Consider the following 13,913-nt stretch of genomic DNA (forward strand, 5'->3'; position numbering starts at 1 on the left):
CGGAAGGGGCACCAGTGGGGAAGACAGGAAGTATAGCTGTAGACAAGCCGAGTAAGAGGGCTCCAGCTGAAAGGTATGATGATGGCATTTCTACCTCCCATTGCAAACTTTTAGTCTCTTTGTGACACTCCAGAGTGACACTGAGGACAGGAAAAAGACCTCACACGAATGTTGTAAGCAACTCAGGTCACTACAGAGGGGGCCAGCCAGATGCTAGCCTCCACTCTGGGACTATCTATCACTACTGAATTTAGAAGAAAATTTCCTAACTTTTGTTTTGCTAAAAAACAAATGATTTTGCCTCATTTTAGTGGCTGGAGGGAAAGTAGGCCCTCTTTTTTTAACTAAGAATAAAGCCAGGATGCATGAGTATTACTGGCTCTTCCATGAGCTTAGAGCAGGTAAATCATTCACTGAGAAAGTGGCGATCCAGGCACAGCTGGTGCATGTTTGGTCTCCTTCCTCCAGTTTCCCGTTTGATTTGAAGAGCTTTCAAACAGGATTAAGTATGTAAATAATAGTTGGCAGTTCCACTGTTTGACACGAGAACTTTAAAATACCTTATGTTCCTTCAGCTTTGTTCCGGCCTGTTTCCATGGGCTGTAGATTTACCTGGGGATAGAGCCTACATTTCAAGTTCCTGAAACTTTCAACAGTGTTTCCTCATCTGTGAGGCAAAAGAAATGGTCTAAATGACCTGTCCTCTACTCCAGAGTTCTGACTCCAGGATACAGCAGAGGGTACTTTGGGGATTCATGTGTGCAGTCAAATTCCAACTCTCACCACCAGATGGCACTGTTGCCTGTTAACTAGAAATAGGTTGGTGACTTTTTCAGGAAATGGCAGAATCCTGAACTTCAAAATATGACCTTATTCTAATTAATTCAACAAACATTTATTGAACATCTGTATGAGCCAGGCACTAATGCCAGCTGCTTTGGCTGAAAAAAGATCATCACGCCTTCATACTAGTAGAAGAGAAAGGAATGGAAGCAGTCACATACCAGTGCTCCAAAAACATGCAACAGTAAGCCAAGGAATCTCTGAGAAAAATCATCTTAAGTTAGATCATGGCTTCCTTGGGGTAACTTTTGACTCCAGCCCTAGGTTAGGTCCCCCAGTCTTCCGCACCCTATACCTAGTATTCATCATGCTTTTCTGAAGTCAGTGATCTAAAGTCAGCCTTTGCTGCTAGACTAAGTTGTGAGAGGAGGGCCCATGTACCTCCTGTGCTGCCACAGTCCCAAGCTTAACATTTAACAACGGTAACCGCAACCATTCAGAGATTACCAATGTATCAGGTGCTGTGCTAAGCCCTGTCACATTCACTACTGCATTTAATCTTCCCAACAACCTAGGCCACTGACATTGTCCCCACTTTACAGATGAGGAAACCATAGCTAATAAGTGGCAAAACCATGAACCCAGGTCTGACTCAGTAAATAGTAGTATCACATCCCCTTGAGCCACTTTTCATAACTTCCATAATCAGCCTATTCATCCACCCTAATTTATCACTCTCTTCTTCAGGGAAGGTTCATCTGTTCTAATTTATCACTCTGTTCTTCTTTACTCATTTTATCCTGATTACTCAATGCTCACTAGTCTCAACATTTTGCTCCTATTCTTCTGTCCTCTGGCATTTGTCTAGATCAGTTTCTCTCAAATTAGTATTCATTTAACAAAATCAATAATGTACTCATCCCTTAGAAAGTTTCTGAAACTTGTTTTCAAATTTGTTTTTCTGTAGAAGGCTTATCCTTAATCAAATTACTGTTAGGACTACCTACGAGTAACTCCTGTGTCTACTGGAGGCTGAGAGGAGTTCCTAGAAATAGCTTTTATTTTTAAAGCACATTTCCCATAGATCTATATCATGATCTATAAGCTAGATAGGACTGGAGTAATTACTTAGTCCAATCTCTTGTTTCTAACTAGGAGAAAATGGAGAAAACCCTGATTTGGGCCAGGTTATATAGTCAGTGGAGTGGTAAGTCAAGACCATGTTGTACCCTCTTGTCCACCAGTACTAATTTATGATAACCGCTGCCTCTCCAGCATTAATTTCACAAAGACCAACATTTCAAGTCTCTAACATCTGTTGACTTCTACTGTGTGACTGCCCAGGTTTCAGTCCCAAACCTACAGCTTTCTCTACCTATGTGACCTTGGGTTAATTACTTAAAACTGTTCGTATCTCGGTGTCCTTCTCCATGAAACAAGGATCACAATTCTTAGGGTTGTTAGGAAACTTAAATGACTTTATACATGAAAAGTATGTGGCACACAGTAAATACTCAATAAATGTTAGCTCTTATTCCCTCTTTTCTTGGAACTACTTGTGCTACTTCAAAGAACGATGGTTTTTCCCAAATTGAAATAAATACAAGACATTTGATGTGTTCATTTACTTTAATAACACTACATTTACCATTGTTATCACCACGGAATGTAAATTCAGGTTAGACAAGAGAATTTCACAAGTACAACAAAGCATTGTGTGATATACCAAAGTTTGTATAATGTCTGACCAAACCAGCTTGCTCATCAATGACTTCCATTATAGGCATTTAGTTGATTCTTTTGGAGAAAATAAACACACTGCACACATTTAAAAAGTGTTTTTCATTTACCTTTGCATTAGCACTTAAAATACATGTTTCAAAATAATTTAAAATTATTCTAATATAACCACAGCAAAATATAATTCTGCAATTACAAAAGAGCTAAAAGGGATCTACAATTTAAGTTACTCTCATGTTTACAACTATGATTCTAAAATAAATACTACTTCAAAGTGGCTCTGTTAGCAGCTTTTTAGGTTTGGTTTAAAAACACACACAGACTTGCAGGGAGGTTTATAATGTTGTATTCCATACACTGTTCTGAAAGGGTTCCTCAAGAGCCAACCAGCCCTTAAAACAGTACTCAGTCCACAAGGCAGTCAGAAAATTAAATTAACTGGGGTAAATAGGATTCCTACATTACATCAAAAGCGTATGATATTCTGCAGCCACTGGGAGCATTTTCAGGACTGGCACGTTGTCTCCTTTAGAACTAACGTCGTCAGAAGGGGTTAAGGAGGTGGACACGTGCCGCTATCAAGTGTGCTTAAAAGGGACGCGTTTCTTTTGTGCTGATCTGACTCCCCCGAATGACCGAGCTAGTGAGCTAGTCACCAGTAGCTTGGTCACCAGGCAAATCAGGCCTGCAAGAAAGGAAGCCAGTATTCACATTACCATGTTCTTGTCTGACCCAAACAATTTATTTTCAGCATAAACACATAACCTCAATATGAGATGTCTTAACTAAAGCAAGCACCACCAACGAGACCAAGACAGCATCTCCTCCTCTACGGTTTAGGTTTTCCCCAGAATTCTTGATACAGGGAATAGCCCATACCTAAAGAAAAAGAATGCCAGTTAAGCATTTAACATTTTTCTTCAGTATTAGAAAATTAAAAACTGTTCATAAAACAGCTAAAAGTAGCACTCTTACTAGCATATAATACTTACAAGGAGAACAAGACCCTAGGCATCTTACATTCTTGCTTTCTTAAACAATGCAGATTTCTAAAATTCTTCTTACACAGTTTCCGAAGTATTTTCAAGACTGTATGATTAGCTCAGATGGCTAAAATATCAATATTTATCTGGCAACTTTAAAAGGACTCAATCTTGCTGTATAAAGCAGATAAAGTCAATGAATTATAAAGCCTACAAAAGCATGTAGTATCTTTTCCACCTTCAAAAACTCAATAAAACAGCCATCATGTCTCTTCCAGATGATGGATCTTACTACCAACCCTATTTGCATATATAGACTCCTCAATGACATTATAATGGGCACTACTATCTTTACTTTCTTTAAAACCTTAGTAAGATTCATCATCATAGATAGTAAAACTATATCACTACTTGAACTATTTGTACTCATTCAGTTTTTAGGTGAAAATGAGTAAGTGATATTTGCAAACTGCTTCAAAGTCAGTTAGAAGTATCTACCTTGTTTTATTTACAAAGAAATCCATTCATGGGGAACCAAAATTTGAAAATGTCCTGTAGGAACCTACCAAGAGTCATTGCTCCCACAACAAAGCCTTGGGCTGCCACACGCATATGGATCAGGTGAACAGACATTTTAGTATTTCCCCTGCTCTTCAATCTATATAATCCATATGCAACAATTGCTGCAAAACCTGCCATTCCTGTAAAAGAAATAGTCACAAGTTATATCAGATACATTGGGGCAGGGAATCAAGATGAGTTTCTTATCAATCAGTGTTCTATTTTTTATAAGGATGCTTTAGGACACCATTACCCAGCTAGCATACAAACTGAGGTTTTAATCCCCACCCCCACCCCCATTCAGAATTAAAAATTCAAAATTGGTAGCAAACAGTAGCAGATCTAGAAAATCAAGATCATCTTTAGAGTATGGGCTTGTGAAGCCAGTAAATAAATTCCTTTAAGAGTGCTAGGGGAACTCTTCTCTCTCCTACTTCCCTCCCTGAAGGAAATCAGTTAAGCTGCAGCAGAGACTGTAATAAACCATAACTGTGAGTTTATAGCAACTCTTGAGTCTTGTGAGTCCTTGCAGGAAATCACTGAAACTGATGGTGGTCTTGGGGTCACAACACATTCACTGAAATAAGTCAATAAAACAAGATGTCTGAATTTAGAGAAGAATTTTTACGAGAGTTATACCAATCTAAGCATATTCCAACATATGAAAAAATATTAAAAAATAAATGCTTCATCAGGAAGTGCTTGATGAATGAAACAAGTTACCCACACTTCTATTGTGTTAAAGCTTATTAGACCATCAAAGTCAAACTTACCAATGGGGACAAATGGTGCCTCTCTAGCTTTTCGGATAAGTTTAGATCCCTGATCTTCATCATATGAAGAAAGAGAAACATCTGTGTCGGTTGACATAGTGATTGAAGAATCTTCCTGAAACAGAATTTCCATGAGGTTCTGCAGTTAAAAGCATACTTCTTTTTTTAAGATTATTCCTTTAAGTAATACCAAAAAAAGGCAAGATACTGGCCTGATTATATGAATAAGAGGGCAGGGTGAAAAAAAGATTAATTTCCATAACAAAGGGACCAAGGCTCCATTCTTCCTTTTCAGTCTTTTTTTTTGACACAGGAATCTAATAGGCGTTTCATCACAATAAAGTAATAATTCAATTTCACCTTAGTCACAGTCACTGTACATACTTCCTTCTGACTGATCTGAACAGATGATAAACTTCACCCACAGATTAAAAAAAGGGAGTCAGACATAGTACATAAGTGCACAAGTCTCTGACTGATGTTAATTACAATAAACTGTTATAATTGACATCAGTCAGATGTCATTTAAAGATGACATCAAAAAGTTAACTGCCCATTCCATTATCTGTATAGTCTTAGCTTATGAATTTTTCATGTGCATTACACTCCCTCCAGTAATAAATGGCTCTCACTCAACACTTTGCTATTCAAGGGGTTTAATAATAATCAAGGTTCTCAGAGAAAATCCAACTGTAGACGTGAGGCTTAGTGTTTAGTTTGAAAAGTGAAATTGTCCCTCCAAGCCTCCCACATGCTGCATGGTGCAGCCAAAAAAAAACCCAAACAAACAAACCCCAAGATACTACATAAATCGACTAGATGGTAAGATTAAACTATTTTAGGCCAGTATGTTTATTAGTTCCCTTCATAACCAATCTAAACTTCCCAAAGGCAAACATTTCAAAATCTTTCCTGTTTTATCACAGTTTCTCCTTCTACCTTCCTCACCAACCCCACATTCTAATCGCATTCAACTTATTGTTGAAAAATATTACTTCAAAATTTATTCAACTATTAAACTTATTCTCAGGCAATTAGGAATATTTAGTGAAAAATAACAATTACACACATTTGTAGAGTTTCATCAGTAAGAAAAATGTCAAGCTCTATGTACATAAGTGCTAATTTCTCTTTTAATTCTTACATTGCTCAATGAAAGAACACATGATAACCTGAGTAGGTTTTGGATCTTTGCAACCACAAGAAAAAAAACCATTATATACCACAATCCACTTTTAAAAATTAGCACCTCCTTCTGCAGATATAAAAGCATGTTTTTTTCCTTTGTCTTAATTTCTAGATAACTAATTGTCCAACAGATCAGTGTAGCAAAAATTCGCTTCTCCTTCCTTGCAGCAGTTTGTATGGACAGGCCATTTGATCTGGCTTTCAGAAAGTAGTCCCTGGGGTAAGAATCAAGGTATGAAGGAACCATGTAGTCATTATTTGTCTTAAGTGACTAAGGATAATTTGTCTCTGATACAGAACACTTTGTGTGCACATTTCAGCATAAAAGGGGAATATTAAAAGTCCAACACATCACAAAGTTAATTTGTATTCTATGGTTCAAAATCCATTTCTAACATGACATATCTATAAAACTCCCTGAGTGTAAGATTTTAATAATTCTCTTCCTAATCACCTAGAAGTTTCCCCAAGTATTCATGATTTACAGCCACCTAAATAAAAAATGGTTAACTTTTAAAGTATCAGGGTCAATTAGTATAAGTCACTTGAGAATAAAAACCCAAGTACCAATCTATGCCAATAGCCTTATTTTACAGATGGAAAAAGAAAGTTTATGAAGGGCGAAATAAACTGCTCAACAACAGGAATCTCTGGCAGGGCAGGATTAGAACCCAGCTCTCCTAATACACAGTTGTGGGTTCTTTTGATTGACAATATATTGCCAGATCATTTGTCTTATTATGCTGGTGTACATTTAATCTGAAAAAATTGAAAATCCACTCCTTAACAGAAGCCTGCGTCTCCTTTGAATTGTGAAAAATGTCTGTCGTGCCTAAAGTTAAATGCAATCTTCTTCCCCAGTGACTTAATTCATCTAACAATTTCAGCTGTGATTTGAATATTTTTTCTCCTAGCATCACTTCTGGATTTCCTTTATCATTTTCTTATCCACCGACAGCAACTGACCCAGATCTGCCAGAAAGTTGAACATGTACAAAAGGAGGCACCTAAAACCAGATGCTCAACGCCAATTTGGAAAACACGAATTAGTCTGTGAACTAAGATACTACTGAAGACCTTTCCAAGTGCATGGGCACCTAGCAGAGGCATAAGGGAACAGGAGCCGCCCCGCATCACGTGATGTAAAAACATTTAAGGATCTTCACTCGTCATTTTTGTCACAGGAGCTTCTAACAATGGATTCCAATTTTCATTTTGAACCCGTCACCTGTCAGCCCGTTTTAAACGGCTGCCAAGTCCCCACCAGGAGATTCTGATTCAGATGGTCTGGGGCAGGTCCCAAGGAATCTATATTTTAAGAAGACCCGTTCAAGAGATTCTGGTGCACAGGGAATCAAGAGAACCACTGGTGTACAAAACTCAAATACGATTGTCATGCTGGGGCCTGGTACCACTTATACATCACAACTTTTCATCCCAGGCACTTCTGGAAGCATAGATTCCAGACACAGGGATTACCCAGAAGAGAGGAATAATTGATTCCCGCACCGGTAAAATAAAACAGGCGAATAAACCTGCCGAATCATTTCGACTGCTCCCAATTCTAATCCTGTGCTATGTTTTGTAATCTCTAACTTGGCAGGTTTACTTTTGAGGAAGAAATGTAAATTCCGTTAGAGGCGCTTGATACAGGCCCTGGTCCTTCTTACCTTCCTGGGGCGGAAGCGAGTCGCCAAAGGTGGAAGGCAATACCGGCCCAGGGAGAAGAGGAAGCCGATGGCGAGAAGGTCGCGTCGTTTTTCACGCCCTCCCCTCAACCCTTCAACCTTCCCCCCCTTTCCCTTTCCCTTCCTGTGACCTTGTCAGGACTCCTTGGCCGGACCGCACGCCCTCCCAGTCCCTTCCCACCCACCCCGCTCTCAAAGAAGTCCCGGACACGCTCGGGCCTACGGGCTCCGCGAAGTCGGCCCCACCCCGGTGCCTCCCCAGATGCATCCCCAAGCCTTCCAGCTCAGCCGCGATTCGCTCTACAAGCCTTTTCTGCATCCCCTCCTAGGCTCCGTACGCTCTCACCAGCCCTCCCCGGCACCTCGAAGTAAGGCCTGAGCCCCGCCAACCAGACTTCGCCCCTTTCAGCCCAGGCATCAGCCCCCTCTCCCAGGCCCGCGAGCGCCAACCCTCCCAAGGTGCTCTCAACGCGGCCTCACTTCTCCCCCCTCCACCGCCCGGAGTCACTCGAGCCCCAAAGCCCGCATGCATCACTTACAGACAACTTCAAGACGTCTCAGGTTCCTACCTGATTCTGACCCGACTCCGGCACCCGCCGTCTAGCCGGCTTCTCCCGGTCCCGCCTACGTCCGGCCTCAGCCAATCAGAAGCCAGCAACTGGGACGCGTGGGTGGGAGCGTGCGTGCGTGTACGCGATGGGTGGGGCGGCCCAGAGAGAGCCCCGGATTGGCTGGGGCGACGTGCGCGGGCGGTGACTTCTCGTCCCTGGCTCTTACGTACTGATTGCATCAGAGATGAGAAGTCGGCCTCTTAGGTACGGCGGAGGACGTTCGAGGGTTCTTCTCGGCCCTTGGCTGGGCGGAACTTGACATTAGCTTAGCGGTTTTCCTCTTGGGAGGTGGCAGCAGCGAGCATCAGCGAACGCAGCGGGGCGGGGCTGAGGCTGAGAGGGTTAAACCGCAGCCGGTCCTTGAGAGGCTGCGGGTGAGGAGGGAGCAAGTTCCTGCCTTAGGGGCCGCCGGCAGCTTTAGGGCGCTGGATCCACTCTTCATGCCCTGGCAGTTGGCGACCGCGAACAGGCGCTGTGGGCCTCTGAGCTTGGCACTTACACTCTGGTCGGAGGCAGCCATTCATTACAAGCGCGGGTGACTCCATACTGACCGGCGTGGTTTGCCTGAGGAAAGAAGTCACAGGCACCTTTTAACGGTGAACTTCCTGGGACAGAACCCCTAATTTGTTAGTAGATCACTCGATAACTACCTGGCGAATTGGTGCAAAGCATCAAGCACTGCCATGAGGACTGTTTTCTAACTAAACTAAAATCTCTGGATATAACCATGAAACGAGGCAGACTGCCAAGTGCTCTACCCTACAGGTAGAAGCTCAGTGTCATAGGCTCAGGATCTTGAAAATGTTTTGTCTCGTAATTCAGACACAGGTAGGAAACATTCCCTTGTGGCTTCCCTTGTGGCTCAGCTGGTAAAGAATCCGTTCACAATGCGGGAGACCTGGGTTCGATCCCTGGGTTGGGAAGATCCTCTGGCGAAGGGAAAGGCTACCCACTCTAGTATTCTGGCCTTGAGTCGCAAAGAGTCCGACACGACTGAGCGGCTTTCACTTTCACTTCAGGAAACATTCATTCCCAGTATGGTAAAAACTCCTTACCTTGGTCGTGTGGAGTGCTTTCAGCTCCTTGCAGGCACGTGTTTGTCAGGTTCGTGGCGATATCTCCCTGAACACTATCTTTGAGCTCTGGAGGGCCTCGGTAATATTAAAAGAAGCGACAACGGATACAAAGGGCTCGAAAGATAAGCCGGAAGATTAGAAGTTCATTTAGGGTACTTAGAACAATAAAAGAGGGACTTCCCTGGTGGTCCAGTGGCTTAAGAGTCTGTGCTTCCAAAGCAGGGGGACCTGGGTTCAGTACCTGGTCAGGGAACTAGATCCCATATGCAGCATCAGCATCTGAGGCCCAGTGCAGCCAAATAAATATTTAAGAAAATAAGAGAACCTGAGATTTGAATATGAAAACCATATTCATAAGTAATGCAGAAGTCATCAAGTCCCTTGATTCTGGAAATACAAAGGCTAACGGCAGCAATGACCATGGCCCATTCTTTGAATCAAAATAGTGTTAAGTTTATTTACTAATTTCTAGAGAGTGAGATTTGGGGTCAGGCAGACCAGTGCTAGGCCCAGCTTGGCCATATACTAACCAAGACTTTGAACTTCACTTTCTTCCTTTATAAAATGAGGATAACAGTAGTAGTGATTAATGAGGAAACATATAAAGTGTAAGCTATTACTTTAAAAATTCCTGTGATACGCGTTGTGCAGAAAGAGGCAGACTCTGCCCTATTTGTGTAAGAAATGGTCTCTTTCTGATTAGTATATAGAAACCAAAATCTTGGTAAATGGTAATGATAACTATCAGATGATGCAGAAGATTTATAAAAGATTATTCTGCTATACTTTATTCAGTATCATAAGAAAACAACAGTGACAACTGATTTAGCTATTAAATTTTTCATAGTATAGACATTATTATTATTAACGTACAACATGTATTATTTCATTCTCCTTACTCTGTGTCATTTCAAAGAATAATTAATACAGAAGACTAAATAAAAATTTAGGTTTTCATGTATTAAATTAATCTACATGTAGTTTATAGAAAGGCAGTGCAGGAAGTGTCTGCCAGTTTTGGCTAATTTCCCCTCTTCAGAGAGTCTCTCTAACTTTTCAGGCTCCAAGTAGCTGTCCACATATGATGGTATCCACTATAAAAGAAATGCGCTTCTAAACTCAGACGTCTATTTAGGTTACGGCTCAGCTTAAAGCTACATAATCCGGTTTTTGACAGCCTTAAAAAATATTGTGTGATCTTTGTGGCATTTTGTCTCAAACAAATCTTAAGACTTTTGAGAAAAATTGAGTATCTATGAGTATTTTAAAAATAGAAATGAGAGTCAGGATCACCAAATAGTGGACATGTATATTGTGCCTGGTGCTGTAATGGACTCAGAAATTAGACTCAGTTCTTTCCTTGAAGTAATTTATAATCTGATTAGGTCAAAGGAATAAGCATAGAAAAACTTCAAAAACAGTCTGTGAGAAGTGCTTTGAATGGAAATCCAGGTAGATATCATAGTGAGTGAGCTATTTCAAAGTAGGCTTCTTGGGACTGGGGCTTGAATGTGTAAAGTTTGAAGGATGACTAGTGTGTAAATAAATTGGAAGAATATTCCAGAAAAGGAAACAGTGGGCGGAGGAATAGAGGTAGACTGTGGAATTGTAGCTCTTGTATGAAGGACAGTAAGTGGGGAAAAGGCAAACATTTGTGACTAAAACACAGTCAGAGAGTAATGGAAAGTAAGCTCAGTGAGGAGGACCTTTAATGCTAGTAGAAGAACTCCGACAGTATTGTGTTAGGTGGTCCTTGAAGGTTTTGGAGCTGGATGTTTGTAAGAGCTGAGTGCATTTGAGGTATTTGAAGTTGAATGCATTAGAAAGGGACTATCAGGATTTCTCTGCCAGAAAGCTAAAGGCTATTCAGTTTGTAGCTTGTAATATTCTTTGTATTGAGGCCATATTCTAGGTCTTAAGGATATGGAGGAGAGCTACATGCAGTAGTATCATTCCTCTACTACCTTGACAAGGCCTGCTTCTTTAAAACAGTAATAGTTCATACAGACCAGTCCTCAGGGAGCATTGACCAGGATCCAGGCCATCATAAAATTCCAGACTCAGTAAGATGGCTGTAACTGAACTTAATTATCTCTCTCCTCTCCTCCCTGCTCCTCTGGATACTCCTTCCTCATATGCCTGCACATTCTCTTAAATTCCCTGACTTGATTGGAAAACCTGCTTTCCACCCCATTAACCAAACATGAAAGCTGGGTAAATCCCTGATGCTACTTCTGCTTTTGTGTACATGCAGCCAGTGACATGTGGATCCAGCGCTCTAAAGAACTGTGGCAGAGATGAGACGTGTCTTCACTCTCAGTGAAATTTTGGCCAAAATTTGCCCAATTTCTGTATACCATGTCAAGAGGATTATTCACACAGGAAAGCACCTAAACAAATCAAATAAGGAAATAAATTTGTGTCCTTCTAGGTTTGATGCAAGATTTTCACTGACAATATTTTCTAACAAAAAGCCGTGCGGTTGTCACTAAAAAATGGATCTTGGATTCACTGGAGCGCCTCAGAATTCCTTTTTGTTCTTCCTATTAGTTATTTGGGGTGTGTGGTGGGTAGGGAGATGGGTAGGTCGGATGGTGGGTATGTAACTTCTCTAGCTGAGCTGAAGGCCACCTGCCTCTTTCCTTTGTGTTGAAATGGTTGGATTTGGCATTAGCAGCACAACTATTTTGTCTTAAAAACTGATGTAATTTTATACCCCATATAATTTATTAAACATGTCTTTTGGTAGAGAGTGAGTAGACAGAATTTGGTGTCTTTAGCATTCAGTTTTAGGTAGTTTATATCTTGATTTTAAAAATTAGAAAATGTATAATCTTATATAAACTATGTAAGTGAAAAGGTTGACTAATTTTTATTATCTGTATTTATACAGGTAATTTGACTAGATTGCACAAAGAAAGAATTGACCGCTGGAAGCAAAAAGCTTCCTGTTTACCACAGGTAAACAGCTATTTCCACTAGAAAAGATAAATGTGGTTTTCTACCTGGCCTCCCCAGCCGGCTCCTGGTACTTGGTATGATGGAGAGTCCTGTGGTTATTCATGAACCTTGGGTTGCAAGCACCCTGGCAGCAGAACCTCCATTACATTTCCACCCACAGCACTTGGTGGTATCCTGCACATGGAAAATGTTGGTTGAATGACTCAAGACTAGTTCTCTGTAGAGGTGAGTACCAGAGTTCAGTAACTCTGGCTGCATTTCTGTTACTGGACTGCGGTAGCTGGGCAGGGGCTGTGGGCTCCTGTGGCTTCTTATTCTCTTGATCACCACCCCATAGACAGTCTCCCTTTCAGAACCCTCCCAGCTGCCTTGGGTACCCATTGGCTCTCTGCTTTCCCCAACTCTGTCTCTCCCAACGGCGACTTAGGGCTAATTTTACAAGTCTGATAATTCTCTAAGAATGAGGTGCCTCTTCTGGAATGCACTGCCATACTCAGTGGCACTGCAAATAGGGTTTTATTGACGCATCTCCACTCTCCGAATCATTTTGCCGTCACACTGATTGCGAGGCACCATCTGTTTGCCTTGATGACTTAATGAATTGAGGGCTCATGAATGTAGCTGACATCTAAATTAGATCCGTATCTCAATACAGACAGGATAGTGGTTTCCTTTGCCAGAGACGATGGACAATTATTTTATAACTCTGGGAGAAAAATGGATTTTGCAAATAGACATTTCACCCAAATTGATGGCCCTCATTACTCTCCCTATGCTGATACTTTTGTTCAGGGACAGGGCCGTGCCTGCCCTGTTTCAGGAAAAACCAGAAAAGAAAAATTATCTGCCTGATCTAAGTTCACTCATGAATCAGCAGACAAGTGCTAGCCGTCAGAGTCCTCCTGCTCTTTTGTTTTATGAGAGTCAGAGGGGTTTTCTGAGAGTGATGAGTATTAAATAACTAGATAAAGTGAGCTCATAACCTTGGTCTGTTGCCTAGTATAGTATGGCTGATTAGAGGGAAATTGCAAGCTGCAAGATGGCTAAGTATTGTGTCCTGTGCAGATTGTGATTGCTTGTGAAATTAGGTAAGCTATTGCTTACGGGGAGTTCACTAACAGTTTAAAAAGACCTATGACCACTTCTGGCTAATTTGCTCTTTCATATAGCTGGCATCTGGAATCATTGTAATCTGTGAGCTATTGCTTGCCTCAGGCTGGTAAGGGGACGAGGTGGGAGGTGGCGAGACAAAGGGCAATAGGGAATGATAGTTAATGGGTATCACCCAGATTGGACATGATAAAAATGGAATTGATATGGAATTAAAGGTGATGGTTATACAACTTTGTGAATATATTAAAAACCACTGAATTGTACTCCTTAAAATGGAGAATTTTATGGTATGTAATTGACCATACCATCTGTTTGTCTTGGTGACTTAATGAATTGAGGGCTCATAAATGTGGGAGAGTGTCCCTGGCCTCCCTCTTACCCTTAAGTATCTTACATTAGAAGCAAGCAGCACCAGGGACTTCCCTGGTGGTCCAGT

At 41.3% G+C, this 13,913-nt stretch overlaps 4 protein-coding genes across 8 annotated transcripts in view; 3 read left to right on the plus strand and 1 right to left on the minus strand.

The window, feature by feature from the left end:
- Positions 1-2,393: 2,393 nt before the first annotated feature.
- Positions 2,394-8,342, minus strand: HIGD1A (HIG1 hypoxia inducible domain family member 1A). 3 transcript variants are annotated; one of them, XM_081527733.1, is made up of 4 exons: positions 8,286-8,342; positions 4,841-4,955; positions 4,073-4,207; positions 2,394-3,402 (listed from the first exon to the last, which is right to left on the minus strand). In XM_081527733.1, the coding sequence occupies exons 2-4, from the start codon at positions 4,935-4,937 to the stop codon at positions 3,353-3,355; spliced, it is 282 nt and encodes a 93-aa protein (XP_081383859.1). In that variant the 5' UTR covers positions 4,938-4,955; positions 8,286-8,342; the 3' UTR covers positions 2,394-3,352. The 3 variants fall into 3 exon arrangements, with proteins under 3 accessions (XP_081383859.1, XP_081383860.1, XP_081383861.1); XM_081527734.1 differs by having other exon boundaries at positions 8,256-8,332; XM_081527735.1 differs by lacking the exon at positions 8,286-8,342 and adding an exon at positions 7,699-7,798.
- A 149-nt stretch (positions 8,343-8,491) lies between these two features.
- Positions 8,492-13,913, plus strand: part of GASK1A (golgi associated kinase 1A) — a 230,190-nt gene continuing 224,768 nt past the window's right edge. The window contains exons 1-2 of the mRNA XM_081527698.1: positions 8,492-9,155; positions 12,297-12,589. The gene's annotated coding sequence lies outside the window, so the exon portion shown is untranslated. The remainder of the gene's footprint in view (positions 9,156-12,296; positions 12,590-13,913) is intronic.
- LOC145520667 (atypical chemokine receptor 2-like) overlaps positions 8,492-13,913 on the plus strand; it is a 58,973-nt gene continuing 53,551 nt past the window's right edge. The window contains exons 1-2 of one of the 2 annotated variants that reach the window (XM_081527723.1): positions 8,492-9,155; positions 12,297-12,589. The gene's annotated coding sequence lies outside the window, so the exon portion shown is untranslated. The remainder of the gene's footprint in view (positions 9,156-12,296; positions 12,590-13,913) is intronic. The other variant, XM_081527724.1, reaches the window with a different exon arrangement.
- The window catches only part of ACKR2 (atypical chemokine receptor 2), a 45,382-nt gene continuing 39,960 nt past the window's right edge, over positions 8,492-13,913 (plus strand). The window contains exons 1-2 of one of the 2 annotated variants that reach the window (XM_081527727.1): positions 8,492-9,155; positions 12,297-12,589. The gene's annotated coding sequence lies outside the window, so the exon portion shown is untranslated. The remainder of the gene's footprint in view (positions 9,156-12,296; positions 12,590-13,913) is intronic. The other variant, XM_081527728.1, reaches the window with a different exon arrangement.

This window comes from Giraffa tippelskirchi, chromosome 9, assembly GCF_054371585.1.
Source record: "Giraffa tippelskirchi isolate mGirTip1 chromosome 9, T2T-mGirTip1v1.2.pri, whole genome shotgun sequence".
In the NCBI taxonomy this organism is placed as follows: Eukaryota; Metazoa; Chordata; class Mammalia; order Artiodactyla; family Giraffidae; genus Giraffa; species Giraffa tippelskirchi.

Coding starts and splice junctions, on each gene's coding strand:
- HIGD1A (XM_081527733.1), bottom strand. CDS start 4,937: ATGTCAACCGACACAGATGTTTCTCTTTCTTCATATGATGAAGATCAG. Junction 4,208..4,840: donor GGCACCATTTGTCCCCATTG/GTAAGTTTGACT, acceptor TTTCTTTTACAG/GAATGGCAGGTTTTGCAGCA. Junction 3,403..4,072: donor TGTGGGAGCAATGACTCTTG/GTAGGTTCCTAC, acceptor CTTTTTCTTTAG/GTATGGGCTATTCCCTGTAT.